A 20,263-nucleotide genomic window follows, 5' to 3' on the forward strand; every position below is an offset into this window, starting at 1 on the left:
AATCTGGAACTGATAATTTGTATTTAGTTATAAAAAAGAGAGAGAAAAAGACAAGTTCACCGCTTTTCGCAAGCTCTCTTTTGAATAAGAAGGTGTTACCATTTTCTGGAAAAAAAAAAAAAGAAAAACAATTGGTTTTCAGGTCCACAGGCATACATGTGAGATTTTATTTTCGGAGAGGGGTGAAGAGGAGTTGAATAATAAGAAACAGGTGAACAAAAAGAAAATATACGATCTTATGGGATCATTTTTTTCAAAACCATAAGATTGCATTGGTGATAGGCGGTTTCGGAGGCACTCCATCATGTTTAAAATTTGGCCTACTCATATATACAATATTTACTTACTTACAATTAAACACAATATTATTAAACAAATTAACTTTTCAATTAAACTAAATACGATGCATATTTATACAATATTGACTTTCATAACTTAAGAATATGATTTGACCACTTTTCAATTCTTAATATAAATTATGATATTCTTTATTCAGCTTCAATTGACGGGTCTTAAGACCTTATTTTTTTTTATTTTTATGGTAATTAAATTAATGTTAAGAAAATGGTAGTTTAACAATTCGAGGCGCAAATAATTGTAAACTATAAAATGTTGAAATTATGTTAAATACTCAACTATGAAACGATAATCATGTAATATAAATAACCTACGCATTTTCTCAATCCAAACAAAATTTGACATTATTAAATGGTTTGATGGCTATCATGCCTTCTTCTTTAAAACTGAAAACTTAATAAGTAGCTAAAATTTTTGTTTTTAAACCTTTTTGCAATATGTAGCCGACTCGTAAAAGTAATTTGTTTCAATGATAATTACATTTCAAATTCCCTAAGTCACAAATCAAATGTTCAAGGATGCATCTACCTCATTTCTCTATGGACAAGTTTTTCCCGAATCTTGACCTTGAGATTTCTCTCTTTTCTTTCAGCAAGACAAGATTTTTTATAAGGGATGATACTGCAAAAAACATGGTTGTCAGATTTTTCTTCCAGTTTCTGCTCTTGTTAGCTGTCAAAAGATTAGCAGTTTCAGTACACTGGACACATATACATACTGACATTGAAAGTAAGCATTTTCAGTTGGTATTTAGTAAAGGGTAATATTTAAAACGCGAAAGAACTTGCACCAGAAGACAATACATTAGCGTATATTCATCTTTGAGCTTGGGAAAAAATATTTCCCCCAATTTTCCTGAACACAATATTAAAAGTTTTCTTATCCCCTCCCCCCAAAAAAATGTCCTTACCGTTTCAACTTTGATCCCCAGCCTTGAGACAAAGAAGGGTTTACTAATAGAATTTGTTACAATTTGTGAACGATGTGGGCACAATGTGTTTTTTTTCCCTCCAGACTCGGGCACTTCGTATCGAAGGAGTTGTCATAGAAACTTCAAAAAGGGCTCATTCGATTGGAAATTAGAGTGGCTAGTGCTCTTTTTAATAGTCGAAAGTGATTGGAGGGCAACTAGCCTCCCCCCAAGCCCATTATTTCCCAAAACATATCCAATCAAAATTTTGAGATAGCCATTTTGTTCAGCGTGGCTGATTTCCAGATAGAAAATACGTTTTTGAGGAGGTCACTCCCCCACAACCCTGGGGGCAATGGTTTTAAGTTATGCCCTGAGATCATATAAGAACGGTGTAGGCACACTGTACTATTTATTATTTTTTCCTTTAGAGCAGGGCACTTCATATGGAAGGGGTCGTCGTAGATTCTTCAAAAGGGGCTCATTCGATTGAAAATTGAGAGTTCTAGTGCTCTTTTTAATAGTCGAAAGTGATTAGAGGGAAACTAAGCCCACAACCCACTCTCATCATTCCCCCAAACACATCCAATAAAAATTTTGAGATAGCCATTTTTTTTCAGCGTAGTTGATTTCCAGATAGAGAATCTGTTTTTGAGAAGGAAACTCCCCCACAACCCTCAGGGCAAGGGTTTTAAGTTATGCCCTGGGGGCATATAAGGTTTTTATAGATGGCATTTTCGTAGAAACCTCAAAACAGGCTCATTGGATTGGAAATCCGAAGGGCTAGTACCGTTTTTAATAGTTGAAAGTGATTGTAGGGCAACTAGCCCCCCTGCCCATCATTCCCCCAAACTCATCCAATCAAATTTTTGAGATAGCAATTTTGTTCAGCGTAGTTGATTTCCAGATAGAAAATATGTTTTTGAGGAGGACACTCCCCCAAAACCCTCCGGGCAAGGGTTTTAAGTTATGTCCTGGGGGAATATAAGGTTTTTATGGAAGGCGCTGTCGTAGAAACTTCAAAAAAGGCTGTTTCGATTGGAAATTCAAGGGGCTAGTGCCCTTTTTAGTAGTCGAAAGTGATTGGAGGGCAAGTAGCCCCCCCTCACGCCCATCATTCTCCTAAACACATCCAATCAAAATTTTGAGATAGCCATTTTGTTCAGCATAGTTGATTTTCAAATAGAAAATATGTTATTGAGGAGGATACTCCCCCACAACCCTCAGGGCAAAGGTTTTAAGTTATGCTCTTGGGGCATATAAGGTTTTTATAGAAGGCGTTGTTGTAGAAACTTCAAAACAGGCTCATTGGGTTGGAAAATCGAAGGGCTAGTACCCTTTTTAATAGTTGAAAGTGAATTTAGAATAGCTAGCCCCCCCCCCAACGCCCATCATTCCCCCAAACAATCCAATCAAAACTTTGAGATAGCCGTTTTGTTCAGCGTAGTTGATTTCCAGATAGAAAATATGTTTTAGAGGACGACACACCCCCAGAGCCATCAGGGCGAGGGTTTTAAATTATGCCCTGGGGGCATATAAGATTTTTATGGAAGGCGTTGTCGTAGAAACTTAAAAAAAGGCTTGATTCGATTGGAAATTCAAAGGGCTAGTGCCCTTTTTAATACTCGAAAGTGATTGGAGGGCAACTAGCCCCCCCACACCCATCATTTGCCAAACACATCCAATCAAAATTTTGAGATTGCCATTTTGTTCAGCATAGTCGATTTCCTGATAGAAAATATGTTTTAGAGGACGACACACCCCCAGAGCCATCAGGGCAAGGGTTTTAAATTATACCCTGGGGGCATATAAGATTTTTATTGAAGGCGTTGTCGTAGAAACTTCAAAACAGGCTCATTCGATTGGACATGCTCTGGGGGTACATAAGAACGATAGCACAAGGTATTATTTATTATTTTTTTCCTTTAGAGCAGGGCACTTCGTATCGAAGAAGTTGTTGTAGAAACTTCGAAAAGTGCTCATTTAATTGGTAATTGGAGTGGCTTGTGCCCTTTTCAATATTCGAAAGTGATTGGAAGGCGACTGACACCCCTTCCACACCCACCATTTCCAAAAACATACCCAATCAAAATTTTGAGATAGCCATTTTGTTCAGCATAGTTGATTTCCAGATAGAAATTATGTTCTTAAGGACAGCCCCCCCACAGCCCCTAGGGCAAGGGTTGTAAGTTATGCCCGGGGGCATATAAGGTTTTTTATAGAAGGTGTTGTCATAGAAGCTTTAAAAAAGGCTCATTCGAAATTCAAAGGGCTAGTGCCCTTTTCATTAGTCGAAAATGATTGGAGGGCAAATAACCCGCCTCTGACGCCCAACTTTCCCCAAACACATCGAATCAAAACTTTGAGATAGTTATTTGATTCAACGTAGTTTTAAGTTCAGGAAACTAGGTCTTTGAGGATGACAACCCCCCCCCCTCCCACAGCCCTCAGGGCAAGGGATGTAAATTATGCCCTGGGGGCGTAAAAGGTTTTTAATTGAAAGCGTATAAACTTCAAAAGGGCTCATTCGATTGGAAATTGAAAGGGCTAGTGGCTTTTTTAACAGATGAAAGTTATTGGAGAGCGAATAACACCCCTCTCACGCCCACATATAAGGTTTTTATTGAAATTTTTGTCGTAGAAACTTGAAAAAGGGCTTATTTGATTGGAAAATCAAAGGGCTAGTGCCCTTTTTAATAGTCGAAAGCGATTTGAAGGCAACTAACACCCCTCTCACGTCCATCTCTTCTACAAACACATCCAATCCATATTTTAGATAGCCATTTTATTCAACGTAGTTGAAAGTTTTGGAAATTAGGTCTTTAAGGATGGCAACGCCTCCCTCCAGCACTCAGGGCAAGGCTTGTAAGTTATGGCCTGGGGGTAAATAAGATTTTTATTGAAAGTTTCGTCGTAGAAACTTCAAAACGGCTCATTTGATTGGAAATTGAAAAAACTAGGGCCATTTTAATAGTTGAAAGTGATTGGAATGCGACTACCGCCCCTCTCACGCCCACCATTTCCCCAAACACTTCCAATCAAAATTTTGAGATAGCCATGTTGTTTAACGTAGTTGAAAGTTCTGGAAATTTGGTCTCAGAGGATGACAGTCATCCTAACAGACCTTAGGGTAAGGGTTGTAATTTATGCCCTGGGTGCATATAAGGTGTTTATAGAAAGTGTTGTCGTTTCCAAAAAGGTTCATTCGATTGGAAATCAAAATGCCTAGTGCCCTTTTTAATAGTCGAAAGTGGTTGGAAGGCTTGACATTTCATAGGCAGCGCAATAGCGCTGTCTAAGTAAAGAACGACGTGGGCACAATGTGTTTTTTCCATGCCCGGGCACTTCGTATAGAAGGAGTTGTCGTAGAAACTTTGAAAATGGCTCATTCAATTGAAACTTGGAGTGGCTAGTGCCCTTATTAATAGTCGAAAGTGAGCAGAGGGCAACTAGCCCCCCCTCCTCCACGTCCATCGTTCCCCCAAACACATCCAGTCAAAATTTTTAAGAGAGCTATTTTGTTCAGCGTAGCTGATTTCCAGATAGAAAATATGTTTTTGAGGAGGACACTCCCCCACAACCCTCGGGGCAAGGGTTTTAAGTTATGCCCTGGGAGCATATCAGGTTTTTAAAGAAGGTGTTGTCGTAGAAACTTCAAAAAAGGCTCATTCGATTGGAAATTCTAAGGGCTAGTTCGTTTTTAATAGTCAAAAGTAATTGGAGGGTAACTAGTCTCCCCCCCCACGCCCATTATTCCCCCAAACACATCAAATCAAAATTTTGAGATAGCCATTTTGTTCAGCGTAGTTGATTTCATGAGAGAAAATATGTTTTTGAGGAGGACACTCCCCAACAACCCTTGGGGCAAGGGTTTTAAGTTATGCCCTGAGGGCATATAAGAGCGATGTTGGCACAATGTATTATTTATTATTTTTTTTCCTTTAGAGCAGAGCACTTCGTATCGAAAAAGTTGTCGTAGAAACTTTGAAAAGGGCTCATTCAATTGGAAATTGGAGTGGTTTGTGTCCTTTTTAATAGTCGAAAGTGATTGGAGGGCAACTAGCCCCCCCACACTCATCATTTCCCAAACACATCCAATCAAAATTTTGAGATTGCCATTTTGTTCAGCATAGTCGATTTCCTGATATAAAATATGTTTTAGAGGACGACACACCCCCAGAGCCATCAGGGCAAGGGTTTTAAGTTATACCCTGGGGGCATATATGATTTTTATAGAAGGCGTTGTCGTAGAAACTTAAAAAAAGGCTCATTCGATTGGAAATTCAAAGGGCTAGCGCCCTTTTTAATAGTCGAAAGTGATTTGAGGGCACCTAGCCCCCCACGCCCGTCATTCCTGAAAACTCTCCAATAAAAATTTTGAGATAGCCATTTGGTTCAGCGTAGTTGATTTCCAGATAGAAAATATATTTTTGAGGAAGACACTCCCCCACAACCCTCAGGGCAAGGGTTTTAAGTTATGCCCTGGGGGCATATAAGGTTTTTATAGAAGGTGTTTTCGTAGAAAATTCAAAAAGGGCTCATTCGATTGGAAATTCACAGGGCTAGTGCCCTTTTTAATAGTCGAAAGTCATTGGAGGGCAACTAGTCCCCCCGCGCCCATCATTCCCCCACAAACGTCCACTAAAAAATTTGTGATAACTATTTTGTTCAACGTAGTCGAAAGTTGTGGGAATTGGATCATTGAGGATGACAGCCCCTCCCCCCGAAGCCCTCAGGGCAAGGGTTGTAAGTTATGCCCTGGGGGCATATAAAGTTTTTACCGTTGTCGTAAAAACTTTAAAAGGGCTCATTCAATTGGAAATTTAAAGGGCTAGTGCCTTTTTTAATAGTTGAAAGTGATTGGATAAAGACTAACGCCCCTCTCACGCCCACCATTTTCCAAAACACATTCAATCAAAATTTCGAGATATCCATTTTGTTCAACGTAGTTGAACAAAATGAATATGGGCATATGGGGCATATGGGGTTTATATAGAAACTTGTATAAATCATAGGCAGCGCGATCGCGCTGCCTAAGTAATGAACGGCGCCACTCGATAACGAGACAAGAAACGGGGACTAAGTAAAGAGGAGGACACTCCCCCCAAACCCTCAGGTGAAGGGTTTTAATTTATGCTCTGGGGGTATATAAGAACGATAGCACAATGTATTATTTATTAATTTTTTTCCTTTAGAACAGGGCACTTCATATCGAAGAAGTTGTCGTAAAAACTTCGAAAAGCGCTCATTTAATTGGAAATTGGAGTGGCTTGTGCCCTTTTTAATATTCCAAAGCGATTGGAAGCCGACTAACACACCTTCCACGCCCACCATTTCCAAAAACATGCCCAATCAAAATTTTGAGATAGCCATTTTGTTCAGCATAGTTGATTTCCGGATAGAAATTATGTTCTTAAGGACAGCCCCCCCCACAGCCCCTAGGGCAAGGGTTGTAAGTTATGCCCTGGGGCCATATAAGGTTTTTTATAGAAGGTGTTGTCATAGAAGCTTTAAAAAAGGCTCATTCGAAATTCAAAGGGCTAGTGCCCTTTTCATTAGTCGAAAATGATTGGAGGGCAACTAACCCGCCTCTGACGCCCACCTTTCCCCAAACACATCGAATCAAAACTTTGAGATAGCCATTTGATTCAACGTAGTTTTAAGTTCAGGTAACTAGGTCTTTGAGGATAACAGCCCCCCCCCCCTTCCCACAGCCCTCAGGGCAAGGGATGTAAGTTATGCCCTGGGGGCGTATAAGGTTTTTAATTGAAAGCGTTGAAACTTCAAAAGGGCTCATTCGATTGGAAATTGAAAGGGCTAGTGGCTTTTTTGACAGATGAAAGCTATTGGAGAGCGAATAACACCCCTCTCACGCCCACATATAAGGTTTTTATTGAAATTTTTGTCGTAGAAACTTGAAAAAGGGCTCGTTCGATTGGAAAATCAAAGGGCTAGTGCCCTTTTTAATAGTCGAAAGTGATTTGAAGGCAACTAACACCCCTCTCACGTCCATCTCTTCTACAAACACATCCAATCCATATTTTAGATAGCCATTTTATTCAACGTAGTTGAAAGTTTGGGAAATTAGGTCTTTAAGGATGGCAACGCCTCCCTCCAGCACTCAGGGCAAGGCTTGTAAGTTATGGCCTGGGGGTAAATAAGATTTTTATTGAAATTTTCGTCGTAGAAACTTCAAAACGGCTCATTTGATTGGAAATTGAAAGAACTAGAGCCATTTTAATAGTTGAAAGTGATTGGAATGTGACTACCACCCCTCTCACGCCCACCATTTCCCCAAACCCTTCCAATCAAAATTTTGAGATAGCCATGTTGTTTAACGTAGTTGAAAGTTCTGGAAATTTGGTCTCAGAGGATGACAGTCATCCTAACAGACCTTAGGGTAAGGGTTGTAATTTATGCCCTGGGTGCATATGCACATCCAGTCAAAATTTTGAGATAGCTATTTTGTTCAGCGTAGTTGATTTCCAGATAGAAAATATGTTTTTGAGGAGGACACTCCCCCACAACCCTCGGAGCAAGGGTTTTAAGTTATGCCCTGGGAGCATATCAGGTTTTCATAGAAGGCGTTGTCGTAGAAACTTCAAAAAAGGCTCATTCGATTGGAAATTCTAAGGGCTAGTTCGTTTTTAATAGTCAAAAGTGATTGGAGGGTAACTTGTCTCCCCCACGCCCATTATTCCCCCAAACACATCCAATCAAAATTTTGAGATAGCCATTTTGTTCAGCGTAGTTGATTTCATGATAGAAAATATGTTTTTGAGGAGGACACTCCCCAACAACCCTCGGGGCAAGGGTTTTAAGTTATGCCCTGAGGGCATATAAGAGCGATGTTGGCACAATGTACTATTTATTATTTTCTTTTCCTTTAGAGCATGGCATTTCGTATCGAAAAAGTTGTCGTAGAAACTTCGAAAAGGGCTCATTCAATTGGAAATCGGAGTGGAGTGTGCCCTTTTAATAGTCGAAAGTGATTGGAGGCCAACAAACACCCCTTTCACACCCACCATTTCTCCGAAGACGTCCAATCAAAATTTGGAGATAGCCATTTTGTTCAGCGCTGTAAATTTCCTGAGATAAATTAAGATTTTAAGGAGTAAACTGTCCTATGGCCTTCAGGGAATGGGTGGTAAGTTATGCTCTGGAGGCATGTTCGGTTTATATTGAATACAGCGACGTATAAAACTCAAAAAAGGCCCGTGTAATTAGAAATTGGAAGGGCTAGTGCTCTTTTTAATAGTCGAAAGTGATTAGAAGGCAACTTGCCGCCCCCACGCACATCATTCCCCCAAACACATTCAATTTAAATTTTGAGATAGCCATTTTGTTCAGCGTAGTTGATTACCAGATAGAAAATAGGTTTTTGAGGAGGACACTCCCCCACAACCCTCGAGGCAAGGGTTGTAAGTTATGCCCTGTGGGCATATAAGGTTTTAATAGAATGCGTTGTCGTATAAACTTCAAAAAGAGCTCATTCCATTGGAAATTGAAATGGCTAGTGCCCTTTTTAATAGTTGAAAGTCATTGGAAGGCAACTAACACCCCTTCCACGCCGACCATTTCCCCAAAAACATCCAATAAAAATTTTGAGATAGCCAATTTGTCCCACGACGTTCAAAGTTCAGAAAATTATACCATTGAGCAGGAAACTCCCCCCCCCCCCCACGAGTCTTCAGAGTAAGGGTTATAAGCCATGGCATGGGGGCGTGTAAGGTTTTTATTGAAATCTTTGTCGTAGAAAATTGAAGAAGGGCTCATTCAATTCGAAATTCAAAGGGCTAGTGCACTTTTTAATAGTCAAAAGTGATTTCAGGGCAACTAACCCCCCTCTCACGCCCACCTTTTCCCCAAACACATCCAATCAAAATTGTTAGATAGCCATTTTATTCAACGTAGTTGTAAGTTTTGGAAATTAGGTCTCTAAGAATGACTACCCCTCCCCCCCACAGCCCTCAGGGCAAGGGTTGTAAGTTATGCACTGGGGCCATATAAAGTTTTTATTGAAAGTGCTGTCGTAGAAACTTCAAAAGGGCTCATTCAATTGGAAATTGAAAGGGCTAGTGTATTTTTTAAAAGTTGAAAGTGATTGCATAGTGACTAACGCCCCTCTTACACCCACCGTTTTGCCAAAAATATCCAATCAAAATTTTGAGATATCCATTTTGTTCAACGTAGTTGAAAGTTCTGGAAATTAGGTCTTTTAGGATTTAAAATTTAGGAGCCCTTAGTGCAAGGGTTGTAAGTTATTCCCAGGGGGCATGTAAAGTTTTTATTGAAAGCGTTGTCGTAGAAACTTCAAAAGGGCTCATTCAATTGGAAATTGAAAGGGGCAGTGCTTTTTTTAATAGTTGAAAGTGATTGGATAGCGACTAACGCTCCTCTCAGGCCCACCGTTTTGCCAAACATATCCAATCAAAATTTTGAGATATCCATTTTGTTCAACGTAGTTGAAAGTTCTGGAAATTAGGTCTTACAGAATTATAACCCCCTCAGAGCCCTTAGTGCAAGGGTTGTAAGTTATGCCCTGGGGGCATATAAAGTTTTGATAGAAAGCGTTTTCGTAGAAACTTCAAGGGCTCATTTAATTGGAAATTGAAAGGGCTAGTGCCTTTTTTAATAGTTGAAAGTGATTGGATAGCGACTAACGCCCCTCTCACGCACACCATTTTCCGAAACACATCCAATCAAAATTTTGAGATATCAATTTTGTTCAAAGTAATTGAACGTTCTGGACATTAGGTCTTTTAGGATTATAAACCCCTCAGAGCCCTCAGTGCAAGGGTTGTAAATTATGCCCTGGGGGCATATAAGGTTTATATAGAAAGTTATTGTATATGATTTATAGAATAGATTTTAGTCTTCCTCAAATCCAATTTTTGTTTACAAGATATTCTACCTATTCATGAGGTAGAAACTTTGCGAGTCGCTGGCTGGATGTCTTCTTCATTATTCAGCAAGAGAAGTAGAAATCTGGTAAAAAAGAAATGGCTGTGGCATTTCAGAATCCTTGCAGAATAGTTGAAATATCTAAGAGCTGTTTTTCTAACAGAATTAATAATCAAAATTAGTATTATTTTTATTCCTCAAAAATTACTATATACAAAACTTCAAATACCGTATCACAAAATTCATCATTTATCTTTGAATATTAGTGTGTCGAAAAAAAAATTCCTTCAGGCGAACATCAGAAGTATATTAGAATTGCGGGATTTGGCGATAGTTATCGTGAATGAAAATCAACTTATCCGATCTGTATGGACTGAGGCCATTTCTTTCCTAAGTCACTATCATATTCACTATCAGGCCTACCACCAAAAATAGTCTTTCTGCGGTCACACTAGTCGCAGGAATAGACAATAACTTGCTGGCAAGTGCGGTGACGTACGAAATTTCATCGCGATTGTGTCTTCAGAAAAGAAGAACGTTGCCGTCACCGTCGTCTTCGGTTTTTCCTATGTCTTTAAAAGGATAAAGTATAGTGCAACTTGATTCCTGATTGGTTACAGCTCTTCCCGATTCGTTTCTTTTTTTAGAAAACCTCCTTGTTCTCTTTTTCAGCCTTCTTTTTTTTCTTAATGTTTCTTCAACCTAGAAAAATGACAAAGAAAATCATTTTTTAAAACGACCTCTTTTCCTCACCACCCAGGAGGTAGAGGTGAATGCACATTTTTTATAGAGGTATCGTCACTAATCCTCTGATTAATTTTCATTAAAAATAATTAAAAATTTCAAACATTGTTTTTAATGAAAATTAAATAAAACAACTTCTTACTAAGCCAAATTTAATGAATGTATATCTTAAGAAAATATTTAGTATGGTCCACTAAGCCTCCTTTAGAGCCCTTGGTTTACATTTATAAAATTCACATATATTGTGTATCATGAGCAGCGCGCTAGCGCTGCCTAAGTAAAGAACGATATGGGCACAATGTGTTTTTGTTTTTTTTCTCCATACACGGGCACTTCGTATCGAAGGAGCCGTCGTAGAAACTTCGAAAAGTTCTTTCTACGGAAAACTAGCCCCCCCCCCAACGCCCATCATTCCTCCAAATACATACAATCTAAATTTTCAGATAGCCATTTTGTTCAGCGTAGGCTATTTGATTCCCAGATGGAAAATATCTTTTTAAGGAGGATGATACTCCCCCACAACACTCAAGGAAAGGGTTTTAAGTTATGTCCTGGGGGTATATAAGGTTTTTTATAGATGGCGTTGTCATAGAAACTTGAAAAATGCTCATTCGATTGGAAATTCAAAGGGCTAGTACCCTTTTAATAGTCAAAAGTGATTGGAGGGCAACTAGACCCCCCCCCCCCAAGACCATCACTCCTCCAAACACATCCAATCATAATTTTGAGATAGCCATTTTGTTCAGAGTAGTTGATTTCAAAATAGAAAATATGTTTTTTAGGAGGACACTCCCCCACAACCCTCAGGGCAAGGGTTTTAAGTTATGCCCTGGGGGCATATAAGGTTTTTATAGATGGCGTTGTCATAGAAATATCAAAACAGGCTCCTTCAATTGGAAATTCAAAGGGCTAGTACCCTTTTTAATAGTCAAAAGTGATCGGAGGGCAACTAGCCCCCTCCCACACCCATCATTACCCCAAACATCAAAACTGGTTCATTCGAATGAAAATTCAGGGTGCTAGTACCCTTTTTAATAGTTGAAAGTGATTTGAGGACAACTATCCCCCCTCTCACGCCCACCTTTTCCCCAAACACGTCCAATAAAATTTTTTTATAGCCATTTTGTTCAACGTAGTTAAAGTTTTGGAAATTAGGTCTTTGAGGATGATAACCCTTCCCCCCACAGCCCTCTGGGCAAGAGTTGTAAGTTATGCCCTGGGGGCATATAAACTTTTTATTGAAAGCGTTGTCGTAGAAACTTCAAAGGGCTCAAAAGGGATCATGAAAAAATACAAATGAATGTGCATTGTCAGTTTAATACACATATACTGATATTTAGTAATCAAATGTTAATATTATTTGATTTATTAAGGTTATAAAGTAAAACCATTTAAATTTTTTCAGTAAAGTGCAAATTTTGTTCTGGCCTTGGGAAGGCATAGGGGTTTTGCACCCAACTCATGTCAATTTCTGCTCGTTTTGGGTTTGATTCGGTTAATTATTGTAATTTCTGTTCCTTTTGGGTTTCATTTATTTATCGATGCTGATTTATGGTAGTTTCACGATTGGTAGATTATTTGATTTTATTTTTGCTCATTTTTGTTTAATGGAGTTGTTTACTTTTCTTTGAAAAACTTATTTTGTGGAAATTTTTTTTTAATTAATTATATTTAAAAAACAACCTCTTTTCCATACCATCCAAGAGGTAGAGACCTAGGTTCGTTTTTTTTAGAAGTTTCGGCAGTTTCTTTTACTCGTTAAGATTAGTCAAATATTATTTGTAAAGAGTGCAAGCAAATGAGAAACTATTAGTCAACTTACTAGTTGTCTACTATAGCCACTAATCCTCTCTTTCATTTTTATTAATTATATTTGCTCAAATTCAATATATATGCATTTTGAAAAATTATTGAGTATCTTCCGCTAAGTTTCCCTAAGGCCAAGTTTTTCCATATGAAGTAACTTTAAGGGGCAAGTTTATTTCTAAAATAATTTTAATTAAACACGTTACAATCAGTGTAATTTTAACAAGACATAAGACATAGCCACTAATCCTCTCTTTTAATTTTTATTACTTATATTTGCTCAAATTCAATGTATATACATTTTGAAAAAGTATTGAGTATCTTCCGCTAAGTTTCCCAGAGGTCAAGTTTTCCCATATGAAGTAACTTTAAGGGGCAACATTATTTCTAAATAAAAATTTAAATAAATAAAACATGTTACAATCAGTGTAATTTTAATAAGGCATTCCAGTGTTCAAACTTTTTTAGATATTTTAAATGGCAGATCCTTAATGTAGACCAAAATATTTTGAGCCTTATAGCAGTAAGATTTTTGAATGTGTATTAAAAGTCCTCTTCACTAAAAAAGCATTGGGGGCTCCCGCCCCCCTGGCTGAATGATGCTGCCTTATATTTTATATTTTTGTTTTGAGATTTCTATTATACAGCATTGGAAGTTACGATTAGACCAGGTAAGCCCCCCCTCCTGAAATTTTGCTCATGGGCACTCATGGTATCATCCACTAAGCTTACATCAAAACCCCATTTAGCAGTAATAAAAATTATCATTTTTATCAGCAATACTTATTAATATTTGTATCTTAAACGTTGTAGCTAATTTGAAATGTATACAGATAATTTTGTCATATCTATAATACTGACTACTTGATTTTCATTGATAATTGATGGGAATGCATGGTTGTGTTCTTACAAAATACAAAATAATTCTTAAAAATCAGGAAAGGCTTAAAAACATACAAAATACTTCTTAAAAAACATAAATGTTTTTACAAAAGTGTTCATACAAAATAAGTCTTATAAAAATACATTTACTAAGGCTACATCTTCTTTTTTAAGAAAATGAAAATAGATTCTTAAACAAGCTTCTTCTGGATACCAAACGCACTTTGTCACCCTCAAATTATATTTTTCAAAATACACAATACGACATTAACTCACAAATCAAGACATAATGCATAATTTAATGGGTTTCTGGAATGTACACGTACTCGATATGTCAGTTCCCTTTAGTTTAAGGCCTGATGGTCGGCTGGAACCAATATGTTTGCTCCCGTTCCTTCTAGTTCTCTTCTGCACAGATTTCAAATAAACGTAATAAACACAAAGTAAATCCACAAAATACAAAATATTTAATACAAAATACAAAAGGGTTTTTACAAAACAAACAATAATTCATATAAATACAAATAGTACTCTTCCGGAATTTATAAAAGTTCTAACAACATTCAAAATAGTTCTTAAAAAACAAAATTAAAAATTATAAAATACAAAATAGTTCTTATAATTACGAAATACCTCATACAAAATCCAAATAATGCTGTTAATGAAAATAAAATAGTTCTTAAAAAATACAAAATAGTTACAAAAATGCAACATGATTCTTAGAAATACAAATAGTACTTGCAAAAGTAGACCTAGCTCTTACAGAATATAAAAAAGATCTAACAACATCCAAAATAGTTCTTAAAAAAGAAAAATATTTAATATAAAATACAAAATAGTTCTTACAGTTGCAAAATATCTCACACAAAAGCCAAATAATGCTCTTAATGAACATAAATAGCTCTTAAAAAATACAACACAGTTATAAAAATACAAAATTATTCTCAGAAAATATAAAATATAGCAAAATGCGAAATAGTTCTTACTAAACAGAATAATTCTTCCAAAATACAAAATATTTGCAGCAAAATTCAATATAATTCTTAAAAATATAAAAAGTTTTCACATAGTCTAAAATATTTCATGCAATATAGTTTTCATGACATAAAATATAAAATATATGAAATAAAAAAATAAACAAAAACAAAATAGTTCTTACAAATTGAAAAATATTACCTACATAATTTATACATATATACTTCATACAAAACACAAAAAAATTCCTACAAAATAGTTTTTACAAAGAAAAATACCGTAATCTTTATAAAACACAAATAGTACCTAAGACATTTAATATAGTTATAAAATACAAAATAGTTCCAAAATTCAAAAATTTCTATTAAAATATGGGAAAGTTGTAAAAATACAAAATACCATTGCAGCGCGCTAGCGCTGCCTAAGTAAAGAATGATGTGGCCACAATGTGTTGTTTTTTCCTCCATACATGGGCACTTCGTATCGAAGGAGTTGTCGTAGAAACTTCGAAAAGGGCTAATTATATTGGAAATTGGAGTGGCTAGTGCCCTTTTAATAGTCAAAAGTGATTGGAGGGCAACTAGCCCCCCCCCCCCCCACAACCATTATTTCAACAAACCTATCCAATAAAAATTTTGAGATAGCCATTTTGTTCAGCGTAGTTGATTTCCAGATAGAAAATATGTTTTTGAGGAGGACACTCCCCCAAAATCCTCGGGGCAAGGGTTTTAAGCTATGCCCTGAGGGCATATAAGACCAATGTTGGCACAATGTACGATTTGTTATTTTTTTCCTTAAGAGCAGGGCACTTCATATGGAAGGGTTCGTCGTAAAAACTTCAAAAGGGGCTCATTCGATTGGAAATTGAGAGTTCTAGTGACCTTTTCAATAGTCGAAAGTGATTGGAGGGCAACGAGCCTCCCCCCACGCCCATTATTCCCCCAAACAAATCCAATCAAAATTTTGACATAGCCATTTTGTTCAGCGTAGTTGATTTCCAGATTGAAAATATGTTTTTGAGGATGACACTCCCCCAAAACTTTCAGGGCAAGGGTTTTAAGTTATGCCCTGGGGCATATAAGGTTTTTATAGAAGGCGTTGTCATAGAAACTTCAAAAAAGGCTCATTCAATTGGAAATTTAAAGGGCTAGTGCCCTTTTTAATAGTCGAAAGAGATTAGAGGGCAACTAGCCCCCCCCCACGCCCATCATTCCCCGAAACACATCAATCAAAATTTTGAGATAACCATTTTGTTCAGTGTAGTTAATTTTCAGATAGAAAATATGTTTTTGAGGAGGACACTCCCTCACAGCCCCCAGGGCAAGGGTTTTAATTTATGCCCTGGGGGCATATAAGGTTTTTAAAGAAGGCGTTGTCACAGAAACTTTAAAAAAGGCTCATTCGATTGGAAATTTGAAAGAACTAGTACCCTTTTTAATAGGCGAAAGTGATTGGAGGGCAACTAACCCCCCCCCCCACCTCCACACCCCTCATTCCCCCAAACACATCCAATAAATATTTTGAGATAACCATTTTGTTCAGCGTAGTTGATTTCCAGATAGAAAATATATTTTTGAGGAGGACACTCCCCCACAAACCTCAGGGCAAGGATTATAAGTTATGCCCTGGGGGCATATAAGGTTTTTATTGAAATCTTTGTCATAAAAACTTGAAAAGAGGCTCATTCGATTTGAAATTCAAAGGGCTAGTACCCTTTTTAATAGTCGAATGTGATTTGAGGGCAAATTACCCCCCTCTCACGCCCATCTTTTCCCGAAACACTTCCAATCAAAATATTTAGATAGCCATTTTATTTAACGTAGTTGAAAAATTTGGAAATTTGGTCTTTAAGGATGAAAACCCCTCCCTCCACAGCCCTCGGGGCAAGGGTTGTAAGTTATGCCTTGGGGGCACATAAAATTGTTACTGAAAGTGTTGTCGTAGAAACTCCAAAAGGGCTCATTCAATTGGAAATTTAAAGGGTTAGTAACTTTTTTAATAGATGAGAGTGATGGGATAGCAACTAACGCCCCTCTCACGCCCACCATGTTCCCAAACACATCGAATTAAAATTTTGAGACATCCATTTTGTTCAAAGTAGTTGAAAGTTCTGGAAATTATGTCTTTTAGGATGATAGCCCCTCAGAGCCCTCAGTGCAAGGGTTGTAAGTTATGCCCTGGGGCATATAAAGTTTTTATTGAAAGCACTGTCGTAAAAACTTCAAAAGGGCCCATTCAATTGGAATTTGAAAGGGCTAATGCCTTTTTTAATATTTGACAGTGAATGGATAGCGACTAACGCCTCTCTCACGCCCACCATTTTCCAAAATAAATCCAATCAAAATTTTGAGATTTCCATTTTTTTCAACGTAGTTCTGGAAATTAGGTCTTTAAGGATGATAAGACCCCCAGAGCCCTCAGTGCAAGGGTTGTAAGTTATGCCCTGGGGGCATATAAGGTTTATATATAAAGTTGTTGTATAAATCATAGGCAGCACGATCGCGCTGCCTAAGTAAAGAACTAAATAAAGAACGATGTTGGCATAATGTATTATTTATTAATTTTTTCCTTTAGAACAGGGCACTTCGTATCGATGTTCGTGGAAGGTTGTCGTAGAAACTTCGAAAAGCACTCATTCAATTGGAAATTGGAGTGGCTTTTGCCCTTTTTAATAGTCGAAAGTGTTTTGAAGGTGACTAACACCCCTTCCACGCCCACCATTTCCCGAAACACATCCAATCAAAAGTCAAAACTTTTAGATAGCCATTTGGTTCAGCGTAGTTGATTTCCAGATAGAAACTATGTTTGTGAGGACAGTCCCCCACAGCCCTTAGGGCAAGGGTTGTAAGTTATGCCCCGGGGGCATATAAGGTTTTTTATAGAAGGCGTTGTCGTAGAAACTTTAAGAAAGGCTCATTCGATTGTAAATTCGAAGTGCTAGTGTTCTTTTAAATAGTCGAAAGTGATTAGAGGGCAACTAGCCCCCCACGCCCATCATTCCCCCAAACACATCAATCAAAATTTTGAGTTAGCTATTTTGTTCAGCGTAGTAAATTTTCAAATAGACAATATATTTTTGAGGAGGACACTCCCTCATAGCCCTCAGGCCAAGGGTTTTAATTTATGCCCTGGGGGCATATAAGGTTTTTGAAGAAAGCGTTGTCACAGAAACTTCAAAAAAACTCATTCGATTGGAAATTCAAAGGGCTAGTGCCCTTTTTAATAGTCGAAAGTGATTGGAGGGCAACTAGTCCCACCCTCCACACCCCACATTCCCCCCAAAACATCCAATAAAAATTTTGAGATAACCATTTTGTTCAGCGTAGTTTATTTTCAGATAGAAAATATATTTTTGAAGAGGACACTCCCCCACAACCCTCAGGGCAAGGATTATAAGTTATGCCCTGGGGGCATATATGGTTTTTATTGAAATCTTTGTCGTAAATACTTGAAAAGAGGCTCATTCGATTTGAAATTCAAAGGGATAGTACCCTTTTTAATAGTCGAATGTGATTTGAGGGCAAATAACCCCCCTCTCACGCCCACCTTTTCCCGAAACACTTCCAATCAAAATTTTTAGATAGCCATTTTATTTAACGTAGTTGAAATATTTGGAAATTAGGTCTTTAAGGATGAAAACCCCTCCCCCAACAGCCCTCAGGGTAAGGGTTGTAAGTTATGCCCTGGGGGGCATATAAAATTGTTACTGAAAGTGTTGTCGTAGAAACTCCAAAAAGGGTTCGTTCAATTGGGGATTTATAGGGCTAGTAACTTTTTTAATAGCCGAGAGTGATGGGATGGCGACTAACGCCCCTCTCACGCTCAGCATTTTCCCAAACACATCGAATTAAAATTTTGAGATATCCATTTTGTTCAAAGTAGTTGAAAGTTCTGGAAATTATGTCTTTTAGGATAGCCCCTTTCAGAGCCCTCAGTGCAAGGGTTGTAAGTTATGCCCTGGGGCATATAAAGTTTTTATTGAAAGCACTGTCGTAAAAACTTCAAAAGGGCCCATTCAATTGGAAATTGAAAGGGCTAATGCCTTTTTTAATAGTTGAAAGTGAATGGATAGTGACTAACGCTTCTCTCACGCCCACCATTTCCCCAAACACATCCAATCAAAATTTTGAGATGTCCATTTTTTCAACGTAGTTCTGGAATTAGAGGGCAACTAACCTGCCTCTCTCCCCACCTTTCCCCAAACACATCTAATCCAAACTTTGAGATAACCATTTTATTCAACGTAGTTTTAAGTTCTGGAAATTATGTCTTTGAGAATGACAACCCCCCACAGCCCTCAGGGCAAGGGTTGTAAATTATGCCCAGGGGGCATATAAGGTTTTTATATAACGCGTTGTCGTAGAAACTTCAAAAAGGGCTCATTCGATTGGAAATTGAAATGCCTAGTGCCCATTTGAATAGTCGAAAGTGATTGGAAAGCAACTAACACCCCTTCCACGCCCACCATTTTCCCAATCACATCCAATAAAGATTTTGAGATAGCCATTTTGTTCCACGCAGTTAAAAGTTCAGGAAATTATACCTTTGAGCAGGAAACTCCCCCCGTAGTCTTCAGAACAAGGGTTATAAGGTATGCCTTGGGGGCATATAAGGTTTTTATTGAAATCTTTGTCGCAGAAACTTGAAAAAGGGCTCATTCGATTCGAAATTCAAAGGGCTAGTACCCTTTTTAATAGTCGAATGTGATTTGAGTGACAAACCAACTAACTCCCCTCTCACGCCCATCTTTTCTTTAAACACATCCAATCAATATTTTAGATAACCATTTTATTCAACCTAGTTGAAAGTTTTGGAAATTAGGTCTTTAAGGATGACATCCCCTCCCCCCCCCAACCGCCCGCCGGGCAAGGAATGTAAGTTATGCCCTGGGGCGTATAAGGTTTTTATTGAAAGCCTAGAAACTTCAAAAGGGCTCATTCAACTGAAAATTTAAAGGGCTAGTGCCTTTTTTAATAGCTGAAAGTGATTGGAGAGCGACTAACGCCCCTCTGACGCCCACCATTTTTCCAAACACATCCAATCAAAATTTTGAGATATTCACTTTGTTTAACGTAGTTGAATCTTGAAATTAGGTCTTGTAGGATGATAACCCCCTCAGAGCCCTCAATGAAAGGGTATTAAGTTATGCCTTGGGGGTATATAAAGTTTATATAGAAAGTTGTTATAGAAATTCCAAAATGGCTCATTTGATTGGAAATTGCCCTTTGTAATAGTTGAAAGTGATTGGAAAGTAATTAGCACCCCTCTCATACCCTCCATTTCCCTAAACATATTAAATCACAGTTTAGAGATAGCTATTTTGCTCAACGTAGTTGAAAGTTCCGGAAATTATTTCTTTAAGAAGGACAAACCCCCCAGAGGCCCGGGCAAAGGTTGTAAGTTCTGTCCTGGGGGCATATAAGGTTCTTATAGATAGAGTTGTTGTAAAACTTAAAAAGGGGCTCATTCAATTCGCAACTGAGAGGGCTAGTGCCCTTTGTAATAGTCGAAAGTGATTGGAGGGTAACTAACCCCCCTCTCACGCCCACCATTCCTCCAAACACATCCATTCAAAATTTTCACATAGCCATTTTATTCAACGTAGTAGAAAGTTCTGGAAATTAGGCCTTTGAGAATGACACCCCCCAGCACTCAGGGCAAGGGTTGTAAATTATGCCTTGGGGG

The 20,263-nt window shown here is 37.8% G+C and overlaps 1 protein-coding gene across 1 annotated transcript in view; it reads left to right on the top strand.

The window, feature by feature from the left end:
• The window catches only part of LOC148939854 (uncharacterized), a 450,089-nt gene that overhangs the window by 21,711 nt on the left and 408,115 nt on the right, over positions 1-20,263 (top strand). Inside the window, exon 2 of the mRNA XM_089105986.1 lies at positions 950-1,086. Within this exon, the coding sequence (XP_088962112.1) occupies positions 990-1,086 (97 nt within the window). The 5' untranslated portion in view covers positions 950-989. The remainder of the gene's footprint in view (positions 1-949; positions 1,087-20,263) is intronic.

This window comes from Artemia sp. Qi Xiang Cuo, chromosome 20, assembly GCF_049724085.1.
Source record: "Artemia sp. Qi Xiang Cuo chromosome 20, ASM4972408v1, whole genome shotgun sequence".
Taxonomy (NCBI): Eukaryota; Metazoa; Arthropoda; class Branchiopoda; order Anostraca; family Artemiidae; genus Artemia; species Artemia sp. Qi Xiang Cuo.